This window comes from Anas platyrhynchos, chromosome 4, assembly GCF_047663525.1.
Source record: "Anas platyrhynchos isolate ZD024472 breed Pekin duck chromosome 4, IASCAAS_PekinDuck_T2T, whole genome shotgun sequence".
NCBI classification, from domain to species: domain Eukaryota; kingdom Metazoa; phylum Chordata; class Aves; order Anseriformes; family Anatidae; genus Anas; species Anas platyrhynchos.
Genome location: NC_092590.1, coordinates 49,612,001 through 49,639,728, shown reverse-complemented (window position 1 = coordinate 49,639,728; position 27,728 = coordinate 49,612,001). Strand labels below are relative to the sequence as shown.

Genomic DNA, 27,728 nt, shown 5'->3' with positions numbered 1-27,728 from the left:
TATCTCAAACACTTCCTCAATATTTGGGGAAGAAGCTGGCTTTATCTATTTAGAGAAAAAGTTTCATTTATTTTTGTAATGTGTCTACAGTGCAAATAAGGAGTGTTTTATCACTATTCACCCAGATTTGACTACTGACTTGACTTTTTGATCTGTGATAAGATGGAATGTTAATGTTACCAGTACAGGTTATTTAAAATTAAAAACAAAGTAAAAATTTGACTTCATTAAGCAGCGAGAGTTGCTATTGGAGACGTGTTCTATTCTATTAATCTTTGGGTTGTAATTGTGGTCTGTTTCTGCTTTTTTCTTGTTGTTGTGACATCGGTCTCAGGTTCATATAAGTTACTGTATGTGGACTGTAGCTGGGTAGAATGACCCAGACAATTTTCTGTGTTTTGGAAGCTTACAGATTTTCTGAAAGAAGTATTTGACTAAATCTCTATTATTTGCTATGAGATAGCTGCAAAGAAGCCAAAGGTTATGTATCATCATCTGACTTAACAACTTAATATGAGGTGCTGGTATTCCAGCCAAGTGCTATCATCTACATGTGTCTGGGAAGGTGATGCAAGGCTAACGGTGGTACAGAGGCTAAAACGTTAAAACTTTGATCACCTCACCTGGAAAAGACTGTGCAGCATTGTGAGTGGTGAGTCCCTGGGATTTTCCCTGGGGAGCTGGGAGTGGACTTAAGGCTGCTGCTGCTGCAAGGATCACCGGGAAGGAGAACCTGGATGTGGATGGTCTCACGCTGCTTGTCTCTCAGAGCTCCTCTGCTTATTCTTTTCAGGTGGGAATGGACAGGCAGCAACAGCACGTGCGTCACTTGGCAGGCTATACAGATACTGAAATTAGCCAAAACACGATGGGTTCCTTCTATTGTGGCTGATAAGAAAGTGGTGTAGGAGCACTTAGTGTTATACACACTTGGTTTCTGTCCCATTAAAAGTGTTTTTGGAAGTACCACGTGTAAAGTTGTTGTACAATCTATTTTATTGCTCAGTGAAATTACTTAGAGCTTGAGGTGAATGGAGTAGAAAATGTTGAGAAGGAATTCCACCACTCAATCTGAAACAAAACAAACTTTGCAAGTATTTTACTAAAAAGAGAGGGAGGAAGCACAGCTGAATAGCCACTGAGTAGTCGGTTAGGACAGACACCTAGCATGTGGAAAACAGATTACAGTTCCTGAATATACTGCCTGAATCAATGGATGGTTGCAGTGGAAAAACTGGGTCATGTAGTCAGCATTTTGGAATGGAAACTTGGTTCACACGTGTGTTAAGCATCTCTTGTCATGTCTTTTATCAACATCTTGAGCGTTTCTGAAACTCAGAACAGATGTAACTTTACTGCAGTTACCAAATTCTAAGAAGCAAATGTATTGAACACGGTATGGTTTGCTGTGCTAATTCTTTCTGGGATTAGAATGGGCTAAATTGCCTTGCCTTTTGCTTCCCTCAGTTTAATACTGGAATTCACAAAAGTAATAAAATATTTGAAGTTAACTCTCAAAATGATGCTGTGATGCTGGTGAACTGTGTAAGGAGTGGAGAAGTTGGAAAACCTTGACTGGGATTTCCACCCCAGTGTGGTGGACCTGAAGCCATCTACTAAGTGCTTTGCTCCAGTGGAGAACCTCAGTGAGTTGGCTTCTCTTACTAGGATAAAGCTCCAGTTCTGGTTTGTTTAATTGTCCTACCGAGTATCTGTAAAGCTCATCTTTTGTGCTATATACGTGGTGGTTCTTGATGAACTAACTATTGTTTCTTCAAACATATATAGGCAATCCCTTTCCAGTCACTGCATGGGTGTTCACTGTGCAGAGACCAGGAATAAAAGGAGGCGTGGTTCTGTGTCTTCCTTTTTACTTCCAGATTCTCTGCACTCAAAGACTCATTAATGTGGTTGTTATGGTATATGTCTTGGAATAAGAGAAATTTCGTGGTGTGGTATGTAACTCGCATAGTCACAGCTATATGGATCAGGCAGAAAATGGGCTAACTGCACACTAATAGCAGTATGATGGAAGCAGTCTGGAGTTCTGGACGTGTCACTGAATGGACTCCGCAGCAGTAGCTGATGATTACTGTGCACTGCTTTGCATCAAGGAAGTGCATTCTTCCAGCACAAAGAATTGCCAGAGACTACTCATTTGGTTACTTATTTTGTATACTGCTTCTAACGAGGTTTCAAACCACAAGGAATTCATATACCATAGCCTTGGAGCCATTGGACTATGGTGCAGTCTGGAGCTTAAATGAGGCACAACATGCTGTCATTTAGCACGAAATACCAACCATGAGTACACAAGTAACTTGTATCAGCTTCCTGTACAACACTGAAGAGCTCATGTCATCAGTTAACGCTTCTTGGGCAACTGATATGCTTGAATTGTGTTTAAAGATGCACAAGCCTGGGCATTTGTGCAGTCCTCCAGATTTGGTTGACTTGACAATTAAAATTGGTTCATATCGGTTTTTTTACTTCCTGAAAATACGGATGTTTTACTGCATAACCTTTCCTCAGTACGGCTTTTGGACATGGTTAATATTTGCGGAGTGCACATTCAGGGTGCTTCCCTGTATCAAGATCATCTTCAGATGTCTTTTCCTGATAAGACTTTCAAAGGAGCTTGAAATAATTCACGCTTGGCAAAAATAAATGGTATGTGCAGTCTGTGCCAGTGGTGTGCTTTTTCCTCTCCAAAATGCTTCACTGATTTATTTTTTTCTAGTCAGATCTTCGAACAGTCACGGTCACCCTTTTTTTCTCTACGTGCTTCAACACACAGACTGTGCAAGTATTCAAAAGAATTTCTAAGCAAGAGATGCTAGGCAGAAGTGTTTTATTCTTTTTTGTTGTTGTTCTTGAAAATAAAGGTGGTAAGCGGTGCAAATCCATTACAGTATTCAGCAGCTGCTGCTCTGGCTGTTGTCAAAGAAGTAGTGCAGATTTAGTTGCAGCGCGTGGGTAATCCTTGGGCCTGACATGTGGCAAATTGCTCTGGAATGATGGCGGCAGTATGTTACCAATTCAAAGAAAGCTTAAAGCCCTTATGCCCCACTCTTTTGCCACTCCTGCAATACCCTAAAATGATGAACCAGCAGAAGGCATGTAATTACTTCAGTTGTTACAGGGAATTCATCCTCTTATAATCGGATGTCTAGAAAAAGAACATCAGAACAGAAAATTTCCTTGAAGATTGGGATCTTCTTATATGATTAAAGATGTTCCACCTGGCTTGCATTTGAGCGAAGAACAATTGTCTCCTACAAGATGCAAACCTGATTAGAAGTGTAGTAATCTGAACAGTACATTACAAACAGATGTTACTCCACATTTTTCAGCTTTTCTATAAATATTCATCTGAACAGTCTTTGCAGCAGTTCAGTTTGAGAAGATTGCATGAAATCAACATGACGGAACACTTAATTTTTGGTATCTATTTGACCAGAGCATTAACTTGTCATTAACAGGGGAATTTTTCCATTTTGGCACAATAAGTTTCTACTTGTAGTGCTTTTAGTATTTATTTAGTTTACTAACTTCCTGAGGAGTGAAAGATTTTGAAATGCTGTTGAAAACACTAGAACAAAATCATTCCCATGCTAGGTTTAAAGCTGACAGCTATATGGAAGATGTTTTTGTTCCTTTGGTCTGGTTTTGACATCAATCTGCTGCCATTTTCTCTCTGTCACTGGGAGTAAGCCACAGACACTGCAGATGAGAGCACGTGCAGAACCATTTTCTAATTTTGGCTGCATCAGTCTAGAAGAGGTGTAAGAGCAGTGTCTTAAACTGAAGCCTGCATGGAGCAGGTGGCTCTGTTGATTTACATCACCTTGATACAAAATGAAGAAGAAAGCAAGATACTGGCTGTTTCCTGAAAAACATAAATGTGGGAGCAGTCAGGTCACCGCTTATGAAATATTTCACAACTTTTTCTTGAAAAGCTTTCCAAAGCTTTTCTTGAAAAGCCTGTAGTAGGAGGAGCTGCAGCTAGGAGTGTCACTTGACATATGCTACTTGCTTTCTTGCTCAGGCTGTGCACGTAGGGTCATAGGTGCTGATCCTGAAACTTTTAATAATGTTGTGCTGTGACTGTAGCGTGTGCATTGCTAATCCCTGTAAAAGTCACTGTCTGTTTGCCTGTTTTGTTTCTGTACAAAATGCATTAAGTGTCTTGCTGTGATAAAGCATTAACATTGATGCCTGCTGGGAGGAGAGAGAAGGTGGACGTGAGGAACTTCAGGGTTTAAGACCTAGAAAGGGAGAAAGCCTGTTCAGAGGTTGTTGGCCTTGAAATGAGGGGTGTCAAGCTGATGAGCTACCAGGCAAGTAATTAATTGCCTGTCGCTGTGATGGTGGTACAACTGGAAAGGATTTCTAAGGAGTTTTCTTAAGCGGGCCGGTGGATTTGTATAAGCGCAGGCTTGCGCTTCCTTTTCCTTTGTGCTTCTCCGTTCCTAAGATGGCTCAACAAGGACATTGATGCTGCAGGCAGTGCACGGTGCCTGAGCCCTAGTGCCCTTACAAAAAACAAGGGGCCACAAAGCTGGCTAGTGCCAGGACAGATAGCAAATGTTGAAACTAATCAATATTAGAGACTCCAATACTGCTGCTAGTTCTATAAACACCTTCCATGATGTCTCTGCATCTGTCTGGAAGTAATGTGCTTACCGTTTCACTTGAGCGATTTGGAGTTGGAAGTATGCAAGCAAGATGTGGACTTCATACACTGTGAGCAGGCAGCGTCTCTATACTTAACTGAACTTTGCTTATATTCGCTTATCAAGGGAGTTTCAAGAAAGTGCAGTCCCTCAACGAATTGTTCCTGACTTCATCCCACTTCTAGGGGTTGTAGTTGTTAGATTCAAGAAGGAGATTTAGGATGCTAACATAGATTCCCTGAAGACTAGGTTGACTCCCAAAGTCACCTGGATATTGTCAGCAAGAGTAACAGTTCTGAGTGTGCCTACTGACAGATGCTGTAATGCTTCCTATATTGGTACCAGCGCATGGAATATGGTTTGTGAAACTGTTTTCCATGTCTGATCACGCATTGTTGAGTCCTGTCTGATATATGTTTTGTCTGGAGAGGTGGGTGTGCTGAGAGCCTGACAAGTGTGACTTAAATTATTTGTGCAGCATGTCAGCAGCTGTTGGTATCATCTCTTCTGTCCTGCTGATGTCCTTCTGCAGTTTGTCTTCCAGCGAGTGTGACTGTGGCAACAATTAAGAAATAATATTTAAATCCTTTTTGCAAGATCCATTGTGTGTTCCCTTCTTGTCCCAAAACCCTTTACTTTTTAAACAGTGTTCAGCATATGTAAATTATCTGTAAAGGTCTAAGCATAGAGTGTAAACTCACATAGATATTCACAAACATTAAGTTTTTTTTGTGTACATGCTGCTGCTATCTAGCCTAGAAATATTTCATTTTTTTCCCCCTTTTAAATCTAATTGCATTTATGTTAACATTAGTGTTCCAGTAAGTACTGACAACAGCGGGATTTGGGAGATAGAGGGTTTTACAGCGCAACGTGAAGGCTGTACCTTTGGGAAATCTAGAGCAAGCAGCCAAATAATCCAGATTCTAATTTAGTGGTAAAGCAAATATGTAGCATTTAAAATTACAGTAGATAAGAAGCAATCTGACACCAGAAGCAAACAAGAAACAGCTCACAGCCCCTAATCACCTGATGTTTTTAGTCATTTTGGTCAGCTTGTTTTTAAATCCATACATGAAATACATTACTGCAAACTCCTATTGTGAGTTTGGGTGCAATTGCAAATGAGCAAAATGGCTGCTGAATGAAGAAAATGGCTATTAATTTCTTCTCAAAAAAGGAAGAAATTTACCTTCTAAAACTTAATGTTCCGGTCTAAATTTAAGCTTAGGAAGAGAGAACCTTACTTGGCTTGGAAGTTGTACGCTGATTTCCCTGTGAAAGAAGAAATGGCCTGAAATGTGATTGCTTTTTGTTTTACAAGAACAAGAGATAATAAGATGGTTGAATTATTTTTGAGGAAGAAGTGGTGCATACGTCCATCCCTCAGCTTTTTCAATCCTAAGAACATACTGAGTTGATGAAACTGCAGCATTTTTTAAACAAAAATAAATGCTAAATGGGAAGCGTTACTTTTCATTAGCTTAGAAGGCCAGGAACCTAGTTCAATGTGCATGGAGCTTGTTACTAACAGCTTTCATGAGGAACATCCCTTGTTCCCAGGATTGATGCTAGAGACATAAGAAGTTTGTACCAAGCACGCAGTGTCCAGTGTCCTGTGTTCATGGTGCCCAGTGTCTTATTAGTTCAGGCTGCTTAGTGGGGTATGTGCATCTTCATAGGTAAATTCAACTTGCTATGGCCTTCAGGCAAGCATAAGCTGGTTGTCAGTGAAGTCCTTCTTTGATGTTTGAATTTATCTTGGTGCATTATATGAACGTTTATTTGGATCACCAGAAAAAAAAAAAAAAAGGTATATAAATTGATGGAGCAGAATGCTTTTTTAGCTCCAAGAGCTAAACAGCCTCCAAAATTGCATGTGGCTTTATCAAATACAGTCAGTATGTTGGACCAAACCTGGAAGTGCTGAGGGAACAGGGGTCAAATGGATTATGACTGAATTGGGTAGACGAGAGATGGTTAAATTTATATCTGACATTTTCCTACCCACAAAGCAGTAGAGATTGTCCCAAGTAGGTGTTAGACTTGTTTGTTTCTATTGTTTTCTGTAATGTGTAAGTGAGGTTACGTAAGTAATGTTTTGGATGAGTTTTGGCAGTTGGGGAAAACCTGTTTCTCATAAGAGCTGAGGATCTTATATAGGCTTTTTCTCTCTAAAAAACATTTTTTAGAATAAATGATAATACTAAATACTTGTGGGAGCAAGATGAATGCAGAACACGAAGGCGTTGTTGCGTTCTTCTACAGGTGGCTGTACCTGCTGCTAGTAGCACAACTGCGTGTGGTTCTTGAAGGCTGAAGACTTTATGAAATTGAAGTTTAAGAGAGGATTTGTCTGTCCTGGAGAAATGCATGTGCAGTTAAGGCTAGTCTTGGAAGTAGACAGTGACAGGTGAGGTGGAGAATGTCTTCTAAGTAGATGGGTATTATCTCTACATAGGAGACATTATAACCCTTCTGAGGGGATTCCAGCTGGATGTGATGCTTCCTGCTTCATCTGCTGCTTCTGCAAACCCACTTTTCTTTGCATCCACCAGCTCTCTTCGAGTTCTGCATCATGAAGCAGTTTAATTCCTGCACAGGAATGTGAGAAGTAACATACTTCTTCATTGTTTGATTTGATAAGAGCTACCTCTGAACTGAACATGTTGCTTCCAAGTTTAAAATGCTGTCAACATATGGGCATCTTTCCTACACTTGACTATGAGCTGAAATGTTAAAGAGGGTCCTCCTAGAGTGTTCACAGGGCATATTGAAAGCCTCATTTGTCATAAAACCTCAAAAGCGATAGTCTGAGAACTCAACTTCTTTCCCACTGTGTGGCAACAGAGTGTAGCAACAAAAATACCTTTGAGTAGGATAAATGTCTTGTCTTGAAGTTATAAAGGAAACTTCTCAGGTTCCACAAAGTGCAACGTGGGTAGTATTTCCCTTACACAACGTGGGTTACTTAGTTGTCAGAAATAGCTTGAAGCAACAATATATGCACGTTAGGCGGTTCTGACTGTATAATACCTTTCTTGTGTGTCTGCATACAATCACGTGCTCCCCTGAGCCGTGCCTGGTTTAGGGATAACTTCCCAGCGCGGTGGGAGATGTGTTGGAGGGCTTGCTGAATACCTGCTCTTTAGCAGTTAAGAGTCCAGCTCTGTTCCGAGGGCTGGGAGTGCTTTGCATGCAGGAGAGGTAGCCCTACACTAGGGTCAAGTAAAAAGAAGCTCTGGGTGTGTGTGCCCAGCGTCAGTTGCAGCACACGGACTGCACATGGGTTGGTCTGAGCAGCGGCTCTGTTGTGGAATTGATAAGCAGTGTCACCTAACGTTCCTCTAAAGCAATCCCACTACTGAAAAGGAATTGTTGGCACTGTCTTCATGGACCTCAGAAGGATTGTGCTGGCTGATATTAACTCATGAAGGAGCGAGAGGAACGTTCTCTCTGCTCTGCAAGCTTACAAGCAGACTCCAACACGCTGTGTTTGCTCTTGGATGCCAAACCAACATCCTGCAGCATGCTACAGTTTTGTCTCATGGCATTGAGAGGTTTGGTCACTGACAAGCAAACCTCTACAAATTCAAAAGCCTGAAGTCAGGTACAATGTAAGTATGAAGGTAGGTGAACTGGGGAAGAGAGATGTCTTGTGATACAGGCAGTATTGCCACTGCATTTGTCATTCCTTAATTAAAAGCAGACACAAAGCTGCACAGCTGTGGTAGCTTATTGAATAGGAACTGGGTTTTGCCATTGTTCTAATCCCCATCTGAAGGCTGGTACCCACATAATACTTCGTCTGATTGTAATACAGCCTCACTTCAAAGTATTGCATTCCAGTTTGAGGTAGTTACTCTGTGCACAAAGAAGTGAATTAGCATTGCTGTTCTTAGTGTTACGTCTTCAGTCAGGTATTTTCAAACCTACTTGTCTGTGGTGTGATCTGGTGGAGAGAAGAGGACGTCTCAAGAGCAAAAATAAACTTTGCCCAGCTGAAACGGCTTTGCCTCCTACTCATTCTCTTCCAATAGACTTCTGAAAATCACTTATGCTCATGAAAACCTCTCCGTGCAGCAGCATGGCTTCATCACAGAGTGAAACTTGTTTTGCATGTGTGATGAGTGCCATACTAGTGGCACTAGGCAAGCTTACCTAGTCTGTGTGCTGTTGGCATCTGTTTAGTGTACTGACAAAGTTTTTGCTGCTCCCAGTATTTCAAAGCTAACTGCCCCATGAAAGAGTCCTCTTAGCTCTAGTTGTTAGTAAATATCAGGGATGAAGATGTCAGAACAAAATGAATAAATAGATTCCATTGCTGGGGAGAAACTGAGCTGATTGATCTTAGTTGCAAACAAACAAGAAAACACTTTTGTGAAACTTAAGCCAACTAGATATTTATTTTTGCCTGAATTGCTGCTCTAGAAGTTAGAAGGGACTGAAAGATATGCTCAAAGCATAGATTTTAAACACCAAGCAAGTATTGCTTAAAAACAAAATGAAACAAAACTTGTAAAAGCCTCCAATGTTGCTTTCACGATGCATTTCACAATTTCAAATTCTGTTGGCATAAATCATGGGAAAGACCCTAATAGGGAGAGGCTGTTTCTGCTGACACACAGAGAAAGCACCTGGAGACACCTCTTCAAATGCACAAATGGCCATGACAATCTAGCTTAATTTTCAGTGGGATTTAAGAGTCCAAATCACAGTTATAACTCAAGGATTGGGGTGTGTGAGGGGGTTATTTCAAGTTCAGAAATGCTGGAAAATGTATTTGTCCCTTCATTTCTATTTCTTCATTGTTATGCTGTTGATTGCTTTGCTATTTGCGTTGAATCATCATGAATGGAGGTCTTCAAAAAATGTGTAGGTGTGGTGCTTGGTGACATGGTGTAATGGTAGACTTGGCAGTGCCAGGTTAAAGGATGGGCCAGATCATTTTAGAGGTATTTTCCAACCTAGTTGATTCTATGATTCTCTTTCCCTATAGATACTGATGTCTTGTCCATTTTCTCCTCATATGCCTCAAAACGTACTACTGAGGAAAAGAAAAAGAACAGAGCCCATGGCTTTATTGTAGCTGTTGGCAGGTTCCAAGTCCTGCTTGTTAAGTTCTTGTAAGGTGTTGGTACCATGAGGGCAGGACAGAGAAGTGGTGACCTCATGAAGTCTTCCCTACAGGTGGAACATGTACAAGCTTATTTTGTCACCCAATTGCTCATTTTCATAGGCCATATATAAAGATAATTATCTTGGAGATGTTGGGTAGGACTGTCCAGTGCAATGAAAGCTTGGGAGAGGAAAGGCTGAAAACTAACAGAATGTCACGCACTTGTTTCCCATTCGAAACTGTATTGGGTACATCAGTATTTTTCCACATATCTGGCTGAGTGGTATGAGCCTTAGGACAGCGGGTCGGTCTTGGAGAACCTTTTCAAAAGGCAGCATTAAGAAGGGACATGATTGCCAGCAAGGTGTGTTTGCTGGCACAGAAATTGCACCAGCAGGACAGCAGCATGGAGCCACCCATGCTGTTTCTTTATGTTTTTATGTTCATGTTTTAAAAAAACAAAAACACCTTCTTTCAAGCACACTGACTCCTCTTTCCCTGGAGAGGAGCGGCTGGGTGATGGGTGTATTTGACAAGCTGGTTCTGCAGACCACCTCGCCCTGTGGTTTGTCCCTGGCTAAAACCTGTTAGCATTATTTCTAAAGATCCTGTGTGTGAGAAGGAAAGCTGTAAGGTTTGACAATTAATCCATTTCATTCGTGTCATTTGAAACATTATATATGATTTCAGTTCATTTCCCTCAGTATTCACAGCATATATATTTGCATTGACTCCTTGTATGTGTGGCTATTGTGTATGTGTAATAAGTGTTGATTTTTGGAGCGTATTTAAAGTGTTCTGCATTTTTCTTTGGACCTGCAGGTTCCCCTGGAAAACAAATGGATAACTCTTCCAGCAATCAAGGAAATAACTTAGGGACTGCAACCAAGGCTGGAAAACTGAGCCATGCTTTTAGAGATCCCCGGGCAGGGAGGAAGACAGCAGAGGGACAAGTGCCAAAAGGTGGTGATGAGTCAGAGAGTGATTTTGAATCTGATCCTCCCTCTCCAAAGAGCAGCGAGGAAGAAGAAGAGCAGGAGGATGAGGAAGTCTTACAAGGTGAAAATGGAGACTTCAACGATGACAACGATACAGAACCGGAGAACTTAGGCCACCGGCCTCTCCTCATGGACTCTGAGGAAGAGGCAGAGGAAGAGGAGGAAGAAAAGCAAAGTTCTGACTCCGATTCTGATCGCACCAAGCAAAAATCTGTGAAAGGGCTCCCGAGCAGTAGGTTCCGAGGTGGCATGGGTGTCAGTGAAGTTAAAGAACCCAGTTTAATGCATACGTCTCAGGTGCCAACTACTGTAATCAAGGCGAGCCCCGTCCAAGAATTTGATGTGTTTGGGGCAGTGCCCTTTTTTTCTCTTCAGCCTCAAGCAAGAGAGAAGAGTGACAAAAATACCTCTTCTCAGACTGCTTTTCCCAGCCTGAACCAAGAGCAGGATGACTTCGATGTTTTCACAAAAGCCCCGTTCAGCAAAAAGGTGTCACAGCAGGATGGCCAGCTGGTGGGCGCTGAGACTCAACTCTCGCCCACCTCGCCACGGGGCGTCGATGTTTTTGGCTGCACCCCATTTCAGCCTTCCCTTCTCCCCAGGGTGAGCGGGAGTAAAGAGGACCTATTTGGGCTGATTCCTTTTGAAGAGATCACAGGGAGTCAGCAGCAGCAAAAGGTGAAGCAGCAGCGAAACCTGCAGAAACTTTCATCCCGCCAAAGGCGCATGAAACAGGAGGTCTCCAAGAACAACGGCAAGCGCCACCATGGCACCCCGACCACCACGAAGAAGCCTTTGAAGCCCAACTACCGCACCCCAGAGAGAGCCCGCAGGCACAAGAAAGCAGGCCGCAGGGACTCCCAGAGCAGCAATGAGTTCCTGACCATCTCGGACTCCAAAGAGAACATAAGCGTCTCCTTGACGGACAGCAAAGATCGAACCAACCCTCTGCAGACAGACGAGAATCTGCTGGATCCTTTTGGAGCCAAACCCTTCCACCCACCGGACTTGATGCGGCATCCCCAGCACCAAGGGTTTGGTGACAACTGCGGGGATCACAGTACAGTAGTAGTGGCTAGTAGGCCTAGGCAGAACTCCTTGCATGGAGCCGTCCACAGTGGCGATGGGCTGAAAACAGATGACTTTGGTGCAGTGCCCTTCACAGAACTTGTTGTGCAGAGTGCTCAGAGCCAGCAGCAGCAGGCGCTCGAGTTGGATCCCTTTGGAGCAGCTCCATTTCCTTCCAAACAGTAAATGCTTCCAGTGGGTTCCCCCCTCCACCTCTCGGAGTCACTTGGTAGTGGTTTTAATTAGTGGAGTAATTTATCTGGTTGACAGGGACCTGGGTTATAGTTTATTCAAGTTAAAGAAGGCATGGCCAACTTGCACAATGAAATTCAGAATTATAGCAATTGTTATCATTTCTTTTTGGAGAAAAATAGAAAAAACAAAACACCACAGGAGCATCCTTTTGTTATGACAGATGGCTCCCAGAACATAAAGAGGAATCAGATGTAAATCAGTGTCTGTCACTGACTCTTGGCCCTGGAACATGTTGTCATTCTGCACTTTCGCATTGCCTTTTCAGCCCTCGGTGATGTGCTGAGGTGGAGGGAGGGGGACGGGCAGAGATCACATGGGAAAGGTTTTCCACATACACAGGTAGGCTAAAGGAACTGTGGTTCTTCTTTGTGTCTCGGTCACAGTAGGCCCAAGAACCTAAACGTACTAATATCCAGATTGATATGCTGGAAATAGTCAAGTCTTTGCTTCCTAGATGAAAACTACCTTTATTAATTATAAAATAAAGAAGCCAAGTCTTCAAGGGGCTGTGGCCCAGAATTCCAGAGCGCGGCTGTGGCTTGGGACCTGATAGACATCTATGCAGCTGCAGAGCTGAGAGGCAGATTATTTTTTTGTGTGCCTAAATGTTCAATTTTATTATTATTATTTTTTTACAGTAAGTGCCATTAATGTAAAATAGCAAACTGGAAGTCTAGAATTAAAACTAAAGATACAGAGAATATAATGGTTTGTGAAATGGAAAGTATGAATGTAGGGAGTAAACCGGCAGGGATGCAGCCAGTGTTTGCAGCACTTTGAAGACTACTCAGTACGCTGGGGAAGAGAGGCTGGTTTACATGAGTAAGAATCTGGCACAGATGGAGTATTCCAGATGACTTGAACAGTTGACTGTGAAATGCACCATCAGTTTTATTTGATTACAAATTGGGGTTTGTGTCCGAAAACACCTTTTCTTTTCCTCTTGGATTTTTATTGCAAAGAAAGCGTGTATTCTTTCAAAACTCATGTTGTTTTTTAAAACAATAATAATTTTATGAAATGACTGTAACCTGATGTTCTCAAGTTCTGATGAATCTGCTATTGTACTTAAGTGTATTTTATAAGAAAGTTTTGCTAAATGCACTGAGCTTTGAAGAAGCTTATCTGAAACTGGATGTGTTTCAGACCAGAAGCAGTAAGCAGCAGGTAGCCTGCAGATGCTGATCGCTACTGTACCAGTAAACTGCGTTTCACACCACAAAGCCTTACAGGCAGGACTCCCGTCCTGCTGCACAGTACCTCCGAGACATTAGGTGCACGAGACGTGGCTGAGAGCTTGGAGTAGTGCCGGCAGCTGCTGGCAAGGAATGGGACACGAACAGGCTTGCTGGAGAGATGTCCTTCCTGCGTCGTGTGCAGGTGGGCCTGCACCCCGCTGCCTCACGGCCTGCATCAAGCCGTTAGCACCGACTGCAGAGCGAGTACAAATCAGAACGGCCCAGTTTGCCCTGCTTCCGCGGCAGTCCTAAAGAGGAGGTGGCAGGAGGTGGCTCCTCTGCTTGTCTCAGCTCTATGTCCTGCTCTACCGAATGTTGAAGAGTAAATGTAAAGTAGATATTCACATATGGTGACCATAAAAGTTTAAGGTTGTTTTTCCCTGCCCTCCCTTCCCCCCCCTTCCTTAGCAGGAGGTGAAGTGAAATATTTAGGGTTGTGTATTTTATTTTTCCTGAAGTCTACTGCTGGTTATACAGTCACCCTGAGATCTGAGAGGATCAGGGTAGATCCCTTAAAATACCTGTTTAAAGATGGCACATTAAAAACAAATCCCTTTTTTCTTTTGTGGGCTGGTTTGATAAAATGCTGCCTCGCATATCTAGTGAGTTTGTTTCCCTTAGTCCTGGATTCTGAAACTAGCTCATGCATATCTGTACACTTTGATTATCTTCCTTTATTAATTTTTATTTTTTTTTCTGACAAGGTGAAAGAGAAATATTACAGCTCTGCTTGGTTACAAATGACTTGTTCAGGCTTAGAACTTAAGCTTTTAGGAATACGTGAGTAGAAATGTTTCAACTCTATTTGCACAGGAGTTTCTTAGGCTTTATTACTACTGTTCTCACCTGTTGGGTTTTTTTTTATGCCAAAGGCTGTAAGAAACGCACGCCAAGTCTGTAGCATTTTCTGATACTCAGGTTAACTGTGATTTTGTTTTTATGCGCGTGCTTATTAGCTGCCTTCCTACAGTTTCCTTTTGAACTGTTACTTACCTGCCTAAAGACACTTGTTAGAACAGAATATTACGACAAATGGGGCAGATAGGTGGAAACAAGAAGAAAACAAGAAGGAACTGACCCACTGCTTTTGCTGGTGGAGGAGCAGCATCAGGGTTTGCACAGCCATTGGGTGCTGGAGATGTGGGTTAGCAATGTGCACCGGGACTGGGCTTAACACCACTGCCTGAGAGCAGCAGTGGTTCGCCCTTGAACGCTGAGGGGAAAGGCAGTGTGCCGACAGACCTAGCATTGGTCTAACTCTTCAGGTAAATCCAGCGAAGAGGATGTTGGGTTTGGTTTTTGTCTGATGACCCTGAGATGCAGGCTGAGGAGTGTAACAGGTTTTCCTTGTGTGGTGGGTGTTGTGTCTTTTTTTGTTATTTTGTTTGTTTTTGACAGAAGGCTCATAAGTGGTTTCATTACAGGAAAGCTAGAGTTGGGTTGTACACAAACTGATAGAGGAGATGAAAGCAAAACGTAAACCCAAGTTACTCTAAAACTGGCATAAAACTGGCAGAATGCCTCTGGCTGCGTATGAGTTAGGGCCAACGATGCTTACTTTATTCTGGCCTTAATAAACCTTGCTCTTTGTACTCTACTTATGGAACAGCTTTTTGCATAAATGTAATTTTTATGTTTCTGAAGTGAAAATGATTGTTTTTTTCTTCAGACTGAGAAGAGATCAGCATGCCTCACTTGACTTGGCGTGCTGTATTTGGTTTGCAGCTTGGGTTTAAATTGAGCTAAGATTCAACAGAGACAAAACATGGTACTGCTGGGGAACATGGTATACTTTTGCCTGTATTCAGTGTGTGTGCATGCTCATCTGTGCACTTGTCACAGAGTCTATTGTGACCTTACGTGAAGTACTGGAAAGACCAGGCTTGTACCATACTGTCTGTGAAGACAATGATGGCAAGGTAAGGAACTAACGCTTCCCTTCCAACAGAAAATATCAATTAATTTTTACAGTTCTTTCAGTGTGTTGAATGACTGCACCATAGACCTTTCAGAATTGGCTGCTCAGGACAGAGGTTCTGTCAAAGGTACTAAGGAGCCCTTCATGGTGACGGTCATGAAAAGAAAAACAAGAAGTTGAGTTTCTCTGCAGACTCTCAGATAGCCTTGAGATGTGCGTAATTGCTTTTGCTGACTTGTAACATGGGACCTGCAAAAAACAACTTGCAAGGAAATAACTTTTAATCATTCTGGATGTCCCAGTTAGTAAAACTAAGTACTGTGAAAATAAGTTGGTATGTTTGCTACTGTGAGAATAAGAGTTTATCTGGAGTATTTTATACTATATTGTGTATTTTTATATATGAAAAGTATATATAAAATATACACGTGATCACACACATCATGCTATATTTTTAGTAACATTGCAGCCACAATCATTTTGATGGAATTAGGAAGAGCGAATGAGTGAAATCTGCAAAAGAAAAAATGTAAAGGGTGGCTGCTGAGTTACTTTTCCTGCTTCTTTTGAAAGGAAAATCAAGGAAATTGTGTGTATAACGAAGTCTGTGACTAAGGCATCACCTACTATTAAAGAGCATAAAAACTATTTTAAAATTGCTGGCATTCAGCTTTTAAGTGCACTTTCCTGAACTACACTTCCATTTCTTGTTAGACTTCAAGTTTCTAAAGCTTTTTTGTGTACCACTAAACAGAGAACTTTTAACTTTTTTGTGAAACTGATGTACATCATAAAATACTGCAGTTGTTAAATAAACAAACATGATAACAGTGACTTTGCAGATCTCCTTAAACATAGCATGATTAAGTATTCATGTTTAGGCTTTAAGTTATTCACTATAAGCAATACTACTTTTTCTGGTTGCTTTTTGTAACTGTAGATTACTGTTGGTATTTTTTTACATGTTAAAGGTGACAGTTGGGCAGGTAATACAACCATCTTTGTTCAACTTGTGAAAACCTGTTGATAATGTATTGCTTCTATTTCGTAGTTTCAGTGTCACCCCTTAAAGCCTTCCTGCAGAATGGTTTTAAAAGGATGCATTCAGATTCCTAGGCACTAACTGAAGCTTTGTCCCTTTTAGAAGTGGCCAAAACTTTCATTATACTTTCCATTTAACTTCAGACTCCGCTCTGCACTTAATCTTCTAGACATAATTTTCACTTGATTTACCTATTCTGCCAACTGTTTGACAGAGCATTTTTTGGAGCTTGCTTGTACTGATTTCACTATTATGGAAGCTGAAAAAAGAACAAAATGTGTAACAAGACTGAGTGGTAACAGGACACATACTACATTGTAGCTTATGTCTTGGTTGTTCTGTCCTTTATCTATTACCCTTTTTGGCCTAATTCTGTTACAAGCAACTCCACATTTTAATTGGAAGCTTCAGCTTGAGCAGAAGTGAACAAGCATAGCTGTTAAAAGTTTGTGCCTTGAAGTTTTAAGTCCGGTTAGTGTAGTGCAGTTAGAATACATGTCCTGCCAGTCCATGCTGTGCCTCGGTAAGTCATGAGACAGCCTCCCCATTTATATTAAACCTTGGAGAGGTACCAAATGTGTGGTGAAGCAGTTGATGTATGGCAGTTGTGAGATGCTTGAGTACAGTATTCAAAACAAAAATGTTACCCCAAGCCAACATTCACTGAACCAGAATTTCACAGAAGGAGGCTCCCCAGGTAGGCATCCAGACAGGCCTTGAATATCTCCAGAGAAGGAGACTCCACAACCTCCCTGGGCAGCCTGGTCCAGTGCTCTGTCACCCTCACCATGAAGAAGTTCTTTCGCATGTTGGTGTGGAACTTCCTTTGCTCTGTCTTGTGGCCATTACCCCTTGTCCTGTCCCCACAAACTACTGAAAAGAGGTTGGCCAAATCCCTCTGTCTCCCACACTTCAGCTATTTATACAAATTGATAAGATCCCCTCTCAGTCTTCTTTTCTCCAGGCTGAACAGACCCAGGTCTCTCAGCCTTTCCTCATAAATTTTATTTTTACAGGTTCAGTATTTATTTACAGGTTCAGTATTTACATAAAAGACCATCATACAGCTTGATGGAATTTTGTCAGGGTAATAAAAATGTACAACTTCACAATCAGTTTTCTTATCCAGTGAAAACTGCTACAGTAGTTAGTTTACAAAAAAAAAAAAAAAGCAAACCATCAAATCAGTACGCTTTCAATACACAATCACACATTCTTCAAATATTGTTCACATGATACTGGAAACAGGCTTTTATAATTGAAGGTTCCTTGTCAGGCTTCAGTAGTAATCATTAGTGCACTGTAAACTTGCTTCACTGTCAAGTTTTAAAAAAAAACAACACAAGAATACATATTCACATGGGAAGGCTCACAGGTCTGGGATTAGAATTTTAAATGCAGAGTTAGTTCTTTCCAGTTATGGTTTCTGGTGTTGGGAGGAGAGATAAACACTGAAATTGAGTGACAGCACTGCTCTCCTGCCTACTGGCAAAGAAGGTAGTATCCTGCCTTCTCCACCCTGATAAGTGATCAAATAATTGACGGTAAATGTCTATTGCTCTGCTCTTGGCCACATCTCCTTGGCACGTTCCTTGGGAGGAAGGCTGAGGGAGCTGGGCTTGTTGAGCCCAGTTGAGGCAGCTTTGGTGGGACTGAACAGCACCTTGCCAGCCTCCAGGAGCGCTTTGCTGATAGGCAGGCTCTCCAGCACTCTGAGCAAGCTCAAGCCCATGAAGGGTCAACCCTCACTGAGACGACAGAGTAGCACAGATGAGGCTGGTAGTTCAGTAGGGGTTTGTGTGTCACGCGGCTTTTTGTAGGGTTGCCCAAGGTTTTCCCAGCCCATGGCTAGGCTGTGCAACCTCTTGCTATGTAGGAACAAATATAGGTAACTGCTTGAGACTACTGCAGCTGTCAAACAGAGCTGAAAGGGACCAGGCAAACATCTGTCCAGCCTGCTTCAAAACTCTGCCAGAGGGCAATGCAGCCTCCTGGAGGTTCCTGCAGTGCAGCAGCATAAATTAGTGGAGTATCAAGATAACTACTTGTTTACATACAAGAAAGTATTACACCACTCAGCATTTTTTCTGGGGGAGCTAATTAGATTAGGGAGGTTAATTGCACCTTGTGATATGTTAAAAACGAGATTACTTAACCCTATGCTTGTTAAAATATCGTGTTCCCATGCGTACAAAAACTGCTTTACCTTCACAAGTCCACGCTATACTCAGGACAGGGCTTGCTGTGTCTGTATTGCATGATGTACACTACAGATTGATGCCACCAGTACAACATGACCACTGCCAGGATATGCCACACTTGGTGACTGGAGCCGAGGTAGTTCAGCTGTCCTGCAGGGAACAAAAAGGGCAAGCTGTTAAGTTGGTCAGTTCGGCATTAACTCATTCAATGCAAGCTGTCTCCTCAGAGGCTCACTATACAAGTACACTCAGCTGGCTGGGAGGCAGTGTCAATTCTTTAACAAACTTGATCAGACGTTGTCTGATTTCTTTTGATGCAAATACACATAAACCTTCACTCTGTGTAAGAACACAAGGTAGAAAATCATCAACCTGCTCTCTCAATAAATTTGGGACTCACAGCCAAGACTGAGACACTGTAGGAAGCTGAAATGCATTAAAAACAAACAAACAAACAAACAAAAAACTAGAGGATTTCCTACCTGGGAAGTATCTTTCAGGAACTTTGGAAATATAGAAGAGAAAAGCGACAGCAGCGATGAAGTACATGACAAGTACACGCGGAGCAAACTCCTGCAAAAGAAAATGAAGCTTTTTTACTCTGTTACAAGATAGAAATAAAACAATAAAAAATCTCTACCTATATTTAAAAAAGCAAAAGGCAAGACTAAACAATTTTACTCGGCTGCCTGTTGAGTAGAACAGAGTCTAGTTGAGGAGCTAATGCCAAAACGAAAAAAACTGAATGGAAGGCCAAAGAAATACTACATAGGAGACCATAAAGAAAAAAAAAAAACTAGTCACTGGAAAGCAACTCATTCATATGACTTAGTTTTTGTAACAGTTCAATTACTGGAAGCAGAGCATTTTTGTTAACTATGGAAACAAAATGAGTACCATATCTACCATTCTGTTACACCTGGACAAACTACATGGGGAGGGTGGGGGTAGCAATTACTGCTTATCTGATGTTTAGAAGGCCAGTGTTCAGTGCTAGTTCTAAAGCTACTTATTTGTAAATGCTGCTCTTCCAGATTCAACAGGTGCTCTGGACCAGGCAAAACCACCACCTTAGAAGCCAGTCTTCTTGAAGTGGTAGTCTAAGTACTTGCACTCTTAGTGCTTACTATGAAAAGCAAAGGTTTTCTTCAGCACACATAGGTCCCTGGGTAATCAACAATTCCTGGGGTTTACACCTTGGGGGCAGGCTTCACCTCTTTTAACAGTGCTGTGCTTCCTATTTTTCCAGAGTTGAGCAACATTTAACCATAATTTTAAGTGGTAAAACAAGAATGGGAGAAGAGTTTATAACTTCACAGCGATGTTAAATGAGGTTTGCATGCGAGACAGAGGGCTGTGTAGGCAAATACTCATTTTGCCACAAGCCCAGGGCACAGAAGAGGAATAAAATGGTCTTATGGCTCCTTCCTCCTCTGGAACTGCGGGGGCAGAGAGCCCCAGGTGCTTGTGTAGCCTGACCAACCACTTCCTACGCACCGGCTGACTCCCGAGCCTCGCCCTGGCCTACCTGCACAGACTGCTCTGCCCCTCAGGCAAGCACACAGTTGCCTTGGTATCCGGTCGGCCTTCTCACGACGCCGTTTTAAATCTGTAAAAATTTAATCTACTCAATCTGTTTACTGGCTTTCAGTAAATCTGAGCATTTGCATTTGGACTGTAACATCGAAAGGAATTCTATGCTCTTAAGAGATTTTCACTACCTCTACAATCTAAGAGACTGAGGGAAGATGGCAAGTGAAAAGCAAAAGGAATGCTTCTTCTTTTACCTGTACAATAGATGCACCAATGCCGCCGTTGAGCCCAACCCAGTGGACTGTAGGAATAATTCCATAGCCAGACACTGAGCAAAAGATGACGGAGCGCAGTCTGTGACACTGTTGTGTGAGGTAACTGGGATGAATCTGAGCAAAAAATACTGCCAGGATCATTGCCAGCATAATGATTAAGTATACCTGACGCCAGTACTGAGGAGAAAAGAAACAAAAGCATGTTTGTATATTTTCTCATCTTGTGTTAAGGCAAACTCTGGGTAGAAAGATCATGTTACTAAACGCAATGATTCATCACTGTCCTGTCACTTCTGAGACCACAAATTACAGCACTGAAGGAATATATTCTTATTAATAAAGTCAAGGGAAGGGGAAGGGAGGGGAGGGAACTCTATTATTGCTCAGGTACAGGTGGTAGAACGTTGATTTCAAGCTCTGCCCTCACTAAAACATATTTTAAACATAACCCTGCCTAAGAGAGCTGGTTCAACTACCTGCTCAGTGCTTTCAGTGCACTGCTTGTACAGGGAGCTGGGAGTTACAAAGGTGGATGTGGTTTAAGACTCCAAAGCAAAATGAGCTTGTTTCTGCCCCATGTGAGATACTCAGCTGGAAACACTTGAATTAGTTTTGATGGGGATACATCCCATAAACAGGCTCATGCACTTGACAAAGGCATGACTGTCAAGTTTATGCTGACTTCCTATAACTTTCAATGCTGTCTTGAAACATGTGCAGTTGACGGCTTGAAAGGAATATCCACGTTTACCTGTCACTTCTGCAAACAAAGTTCTGCTCGTGTCAAAACCTGTTTCAGTTCCCATCACTGTCTCCTGACTAACGTGCCACTTGGACACGATGCGATGAACTCCCTTCCCAAGGCATACAGGCCATGGCAGTGAGACTGCAGGCATTAAATGTCATATGAAAACATGAGACTTACATTATTACAGTAAAAGGCATAAAACACGCCTGATACGTAGCAGCCCAGGATAGCAATGGAAATTCCCGCATAATCTAAGGCCATCCATCGCCGGCTGGTCTTCTCCGAACGATGGCAACAGAAGAGATGATATCCCACTGAACAAAGCATACAGACCTATACACATGTTGAAACAGGGACACGTTAATTTCTTGGTAACTTACAGGAATTACAGCAAGCTTCAACTCTGAAGCACAGAGCAGAAAACAACTTGTTACGTGTCTTGCAGTGCTACTTGGTGTAGGCAATCCTGATATCTGCCAGTAATCAGTGGAAAATAACCCAACCTTCTCTAGTGGCCTGAAGAAGAAGTAGGAAACTCTGCAAGACTCGATAACCATGGGCTGCACAGCAATAAGGGTACAGGCCTGGAGCACAAGGCCAAAAAGGTCACAGTACACACGGGAGTGGGGGCGTACACACATTTTTAGGGGTTGTGTCTTCTAACAGAGCTTCAGCAGTCAAACCATGATACAAAGTGCTATCACTGGTGCTGAGCACAGATTTAACCCTTAAAAACCTTGGGTAAAAGCCCCGTGCAGCAGCACCACCATGAAGGTGTCTCCCGGCGCCACGCTACCTGGAAGCAGAAGAGGCAGACGAAGCAGATGACGAAGTCCTCTCGGGAGGCACCCGCCGCCGGCAGGACGGCCACCAGGTCGTAGACACCCAGCGCCAGGAAGAGCAGGAAGCCGAGCAGGTGGCTCCAGATGTTGACGGTCTCGTTGGAGAGGATGAAGAGGCTGCGGGGAGGAAGAAGAAGAAGGAGATGAAGGGGGAGCAGGGCTGGGGCTGGCAGGGCAGCCCGGGGGGGGGGGTCCAAGGGGTGTCGGAGGTGCCCTGCCCCGCTCACCTCTTGATGCAGAGGCGGGAGGGCAGGTAGGCGCGGTACCCGTCGGTGATGTAGGGGTTGTCCCGGAGGAAGCCGGGGATCTGCTCGTACGTGTAGAGGCGGATGGCGCGGGGCACCATCACGGGCCAGTACTGGTAGCCGCCCAGCTCGATGTAGTGCGAGCTCCGCAGCAGCTTCGGCTGCATCTCGCCCGCCCAGCCGCTGCTGCTGCTGTTGCTGCTCCTGCCGCCGCCGCATCGGCCCCGCGCCCCCCGGCTCTGTCGCGACGATCGCGACCGCCGCGCTCAGCCCCCAGCGCCCCTCCGCCGGGGCCCGGCTGGCGGCGGCCCGCACCCGCCCGCCTCACGCGGCGCCAGGCGATGACGTTGGGCCCGTGAGGGAGGGTTCGTGAGGGGGAGGGCGGGGGCGGGGCGGCGCTGCTGTCGTGACGGGGTCGTAAAGGGAAGGGATAACATATCAGAAGTATAAAGTATTAGGACTGAAGAAGAGTCTCCCAGAGGATTTGCTTTACCGGTTTTTATTTAAAAAAAAACAGCTGCTGTGGGTAAGGGAGAGAGTGTGTCCGTAGCTTTGTGCCTGGTGCACCACGCCAATAAGCACACGGAGTCAGGGGGTTTATCGCTTTATTTTACCCAAAAATGCCGTTAGTAGGTGTTAACTGGACCCCTTTCCCCATATCTGTCTCTGAAGTTAAAAACAAGTGTCCTGAGTGGTGCTCCTTGCTCATTGAGTTGTTCCTCCCCTCTGGTATTGCACCAAGACATTTTTCAAAGGTCTTTTCTCTCGTTTAAACCAAAGGTGGGCATACTTCACTGAGGTGCTGTGACAAGAATGGAGCATTTTCCCATGGCAGATTTGTGTGGTGAAGTAAAAGACACAGGATGAGGGGCATTTGAAATGAGAGAATGGCCATAAGGACCAGGTGTTTGGGACCCAGAAATAGCCCGGTAACCTGCTCTGATGCATCACCCAGAAACCTCGGTGTTACACCACTTGGTTGTACCGGTTAAGTTCATTCTGGTCACCAACAGCTCTTGAATATTTCAAATAATTGTTCACTGTGATTTCTGCACATGAATGCTCTGAAATTCTGTTCCGTCTACCTCTGCAGAGCTGCTGACAGTTCCTTGTGCCTTCTCCCTCCTCTTTAGCTGGTCTGAATGCTGGGTACGTTTTTCTCCCATATGTACTTCACAGAGGTACCCAGAGGAAGCGTGTTCATATCAGTAACTCAGCAGACTTAGCTTTAATTTTCTCATGTTCACCTTTCTGGGACATCTCAGAAGCACACCTTTAAATAGCTCATTCCTCTTTGTTTCTGTCTTCTTTTTTTCCATATGGCTTCTCTCCTTCACATTTTTCCCTAGCTGGATATTAAACTAATAATATTACATTATTTAAGAATGCACAGAGAAAGCACATTCGGAAAGATGCCTAGGCATAGTTGTGACTGGAGGAGAGAGATGGGGATAACGCACATGGCTATGTTTAGGATGGGGCACAGGATATCCCTTCTGTAGGCAGCAGAGTCATACTAAGTGCACAGGGAAGTCCAGTGTAAGAAAACACCTGGCAGTGAGAATTGCTAAGTTGGCTGATGCTCAGGAGATGACTCGGTGACTCTCACATGTAATGGGTTCATGGGAGGGCTGAGAATTCAAATGCCAGAGTATCCAGGAAACAAAGTCTTAGGAAGTTATGAAGGAGTTATGTTGCAGCTTGCTTGAAAGGGAAATAGTTCCTACAGTGCTAGATGTTTCTGTTCTGAGATGGAAGAACAGTTCACTTTCCAGTTGACCTCAATCAACTGCACTAAAAATAGGAAAGCATCCTGTTTGGGTCAATGTTTTGCACGTGAAAGCTGAAATCTCTTAACCAAAATACTGGGATCCTGCTAATGAGAATGATCTCTATGTGGTGGTAATCTTTTTACTAACAAGTATCACCCTCCTTCTTCTCTTTGCAGTGCCTGGAGAATGAGGGAAATAAGTATTTGTGCACACATATGCACATGAAGGAATAAGAACAGAGCTTCCACGTTACTTCAGGTGAGAGAAGCCCAACTGTCCCGGGAAGTCTTTCATTGCCACTGTGAAACCAAGCAGGGAAAGCAGCGGTGTCCTCCCCAGCTCCTGCTGATAAGCAGGGAGATTCATTGTTCGCTCAAGTGGACACACTCTTTTGTCAAGCCGAATGTTGCTTAGAAAGTTGTTACCAGGTTAAAACCGTAATTAGTTGTAATTGTCCATTGAATCATTAGCTCACTGAGAACATTATACCTGGAAAAAAAAAAAAAGACGTTGTTTCTAAGCCCTGTGCAATTTAAATTAAATCCCCGAGCGCTTCAAAGAGTTCAGTCAGAAGGAATCAGAGCTGACAGCACTTTTTTTTTTTTTTTTAAGTAGCTTTAATTGGTTGTTAAGTTAAAGCTTTGAAGCTTTGACAGAAAAAGTGTTATAGGTTAAGTTAATAGGGAAAATTGAGAAACAATTAGGGCAGCTTTAAATTAATTACTTACACTATTTATTTTGAGCTTATTGAACAATTGTGTTGTATGCGTAAGTGATTGAAATTAGCCATCTGGGCAAGATAGCTTTGACCTAAATTGACCTTCTTCGGTAACTACCTAGCTTGCCCTAATTCCTATACTGTATCCCTAATTTTACTGGCAGATAAGCTTAATTAGGAGTAACAATAAATGTGTGGGAGAGGTTCCATAATGTTCTGTTGAAACCCAGATGACCTATGTAGGCAGAGAGAAAAGGCTTTTAAAGAGATAGCTGAGGAAGCGACAAATGACCTAAACTGTTTCTTCTTAACCCAGACAGCTCCCTGCTGAGTTTGATTCTTCTGTATTTGTCAGTATAAACAGATAATGTCGTGTTTAGGTGCCTGAAATATAACCCTTTAACCTGTCTTCAGCCCCTAGTTTAAGGAAAATAGAGGTAAAGAACAGCAAGTTTATATGAATTAATTAACTAGTATTAGCTCTATAATGCTGACAGCATTTTTTTAATGTCCTGCTCCATTTTGAACTTTTTTTTTTTTTTTTTTTTTTTTTGAGGCAAAAACGGGACAAATGAGTTAGAAAAAGTATGTAGGTAAAAGATCTTTTCAAGTGCTTGTGACAAAAATGGAACGTTAAAAAAATCAAATTTGAATGTGAAGGGATGAAGAAGACTGAAATATTCTTGGTGCTGGTTTTTGAGGCATTGGTTTCTTTATTTTTTATTTATTTATTATTGCTTGTTTCTAGCAAGAAGATCCCTGGGACCAAGATTTCAGAAGACTGCTTTCCAAACTGTGGCGGCTGCAAAATAGGAGGCTCAGAAAAGCAGGTGAGTGATAAAAGCATCTGAGACAGTTATATGGTGCAGGTGACTCGAGACCGCTCCGGGCCACCCATCTCCCATGCTAGAAACCTCTCAGTGAGCTAATTCTTGGCTCTTCCTGAGGGTGTCGCTCTGGCACTGTGCTATCAGCCTGAGCATCTTCCATCCGTCCTGGTGGGAAGGAGCTCGTTATACTCGCCAGCTCAATTAGGTGCCTCTTCATTGACTTCGTAATTAACAAAGAATTGGTACCGTGACTTGAGTTCTCATCTTGGCCACGCTGTTTGCTGCAGACCTGTATCAGTGTAAGAGCAGTGCTAGAATCGAATAAAATAAAATAAAATAAAAGGTGCGACTTGTCGTTTGATCTCATTCCTAAACAAGACACCTCCCGATTTATGGTTCATGGGGACCTGGCCCTTCGTTAGTTCATTGTGAACAAGGAAACAGGAGGTGCTCTGGGACTCGTTTTCCCACTGATGGAATCTGCTGCTGTGGGAGTGCGCAGCTTGCTCTGCGTTCTCCAGAAAAGACGGATCAGTGCCTGGAAATGAAATCTGTCATTAGTCTGACCTTAGCTGAGAGAATGCATTTGGGAATACTGGCTGAAGGTATCGCGTGTCTTCCTTTGCATAATGCTACCAGCAGAGAGACCTTGTCGTTGCTGTGTCAGTGTATAGCCACGTTCTTATTCCTCTGTCCCTGGGGCTGGAAGGAAGTAGATCTAGTTCAGAGTACTGTGTGCAGGAGTGTATTTCAATGCAGAGCCTGTGAATAAAATACAGGCACTGGTTTATGACCATAAAGGCCATATATTTACTCATGTGCATAAAGCACTTTCTGTTCTGTATGTCTGTGCAAAGAAAACTTGCAAATGGCCTTGTATAGAATATGTTTACTGACTGCTACATCAGGAGATAAAGTTATTTAAAGCCCCTTGTTATCTAAAACAGATGTATCCTCTCTTGCAAGTAGCCAGAGCATCTGTGAAATTAAGTACTTGATGTTGATATGTGGGGAAGTTGGAAATAAGAAAATAAGGTTTATAGGTTTGTGGAAGTCAGAGAGGCGTTTAAAGCGAGAGTGGGGAAAAATAGAAATACTGCACTGCCCCTAATCCACACGCTCCCTTCGATAAGAGAGCATGAAGAATGTGAGTACCTTGTGTATAGTAATTAGAGTGACCTTCTTACTAAGAAAGCTTGGTTTTAAGGCCTTCTTCCCTGGAGATGCATCTTCCGTGTGCTGTATCTGCTAGGATTTTTGTGGTGAAGTTCTCTGTGGTGTCTTGTACCGCACTCCTCAGCATAGAACCTAAGCAGCTTCCAGAAGTGCCTGAAACAGAACGCCTGACATCTGTCGTGGGGGGTTCGGGCTCTCTTTTCCTCTCCCCGTGGAGAGATGCATGTGCAATGTGTGCAGTGAAGTGACTTGTTTTGGTAGGGCTCTTCCTTTTTTTTTTTTTTTTTTTGGCATTTCTGTTTTCTGATTCAATCCCTTTGGCTTTCAGTTCCAGCTTCTGAATCTCAGCATCTGTCAGTGGTGCGATAAATTCTCTTTGGTGATAAGAGAACAGCTGCCAATAGCAAGAGCAAGAATGGCATTTGGGCTTTTTCCTGCCATGTGAGAGCTTACAGTCAGCAAAAATGCACTGTGCACACAATGGAAGAAGGCACCTCTTCTGCCCAGCTTGCTATTTTTTCTCCAGTTTAGCAGCATCTTTTCCATCCCTGTTAAGCAGACAAACATGAACGATTGGGCAGCATAATAGAGTCCTGAACCTGAAGGACTGGAATTAATTGTGTGTAGGTTCTGAAGGTGAGAGCGGTGAGAGCACAACAAAGGATTTTTTTATATATATTTTGAGGAATGAGGGGACTTTTAGGGAAAGGGAGAAACTGTTTGGAAAGCTGCTTAATAATGTGAGCTGGATGTTTCCTAGTGCAATGACCTGCTCCTGGTAAAACTGGTGGCGAAAACAAACTTTGTGTGGAGTTCTGAATTTTAGGTGCATGTTGTTTTTTCAGGTTTAAAGGTCTCACTAACTCCAGCTTGCCTATAAAATTTTATCACAGCTGGAATTCATGCTGTGACAGAAGGCATTTCTGGATGAACTATTTTGACTACAGAGGTTTTGATTCTCTAGTTGTCATGGATTTAGGTGACTTATTTACAGTGAGGGTGACACTCCAGGACTTGTGGGCTAGTGGACTTTGGTTGATGCGGTCATTTCACTCTTGGACAACAGGGTAGGTT

General features: G+C 42.9%; 2 protein-coding genes and 1 long non-coding RNA gene across 8 annotated transcripts in view; 2 read left to right on the top strand and 1 right to left on the bottom strand.

Moving 5' to 3' along the window:
• BMP2K (BMP2 inducible kinase) overlaps positions 1-16,106 on the top strand; it is a 103,547-nt gene extending 87,441 nt beyond the window's left edge. For all 3 annotated transcript variants that reach the window (XM_005012757.6, XM_027456994.3, XM_027456992.3), the window contains one exon: positions 10,618-16,106. In XM_005012757.6, coding sequence (XP_005012814.2) covers positions 10,618-12,047 — 1,430 coding nt within the window. In that variant the 3' untranslated portion in view covers positions 12,048-16,106. The remainder of the gene's footprint in view (positions 1-10,617) is intronic.
• The window catches only part of PAQR3 (progestin and adipoQ receptor family member 3), a 29,000-nt gene extending 6,493 nt beyond the window's left edge, over positions 1-22,507 (bottom strand). Inside the window, exons 1-7 of one of the 3 annotated variants that reach the window (XM_027456997.3) lie at positions 22,141-22,507; positions 21,868-22,030; positions 21,249-21,404; positions 20,303-20,500; positions 18,998-19,088; positions 18,521-18,665; positions 17,302-17,630 (exon numbers count right to left, since the gene is read on the bottom strand). In XM_027456997.3, the coding sequence (XP_027312798.1) occupies positions 18,523-18,665; positions 18,998-19,088; positions 20,303-20,500; positions 21,249-21,404; positions 21,868-22,030; positions 22,141-22,325 (936 nt within the window). In that variant the 5' untranslated portion in view covers positions 22,326-22,507 and the 3' untranslated portion in view covers positions 17,302-17,630; positions 18,521-18,522. Of the gene's footprint in view, positions 1-17,301; positions 18,666-18,997; positions 19,089-20,302; positions 20,501-21,248; positions 21,405-21,867; positions 22,031-22,140 lie in introns of those variants that run through there. The other 2 variants (XM_072037569.1, XM_027456995.3) reach the window with 2 other exon arrangements.
• A 2,296-nt stretch (positions 22,508-24,803) lies between these two features.
• Positions 24,804-27,728, top strand: part of LOC106014946 (uncharacterized) — a 341,344-nt gene continuing 338,419 nt past the window's right edge. The window contains exons 1-2 of one of the 2 annotated variants that reach the window (XR_011809168.1): positions 24,804-25,085; positions 25,397-25,478. This is a non-coding gene — a long non-coding RNA (uncharacterized lncRNA). The remainder of the gene's footprint in view (positions 25,086-25,396; positions 25,479-27,728) is intronic. The other variant, XR_002399094.3, reaches the window with a different exon arrangement.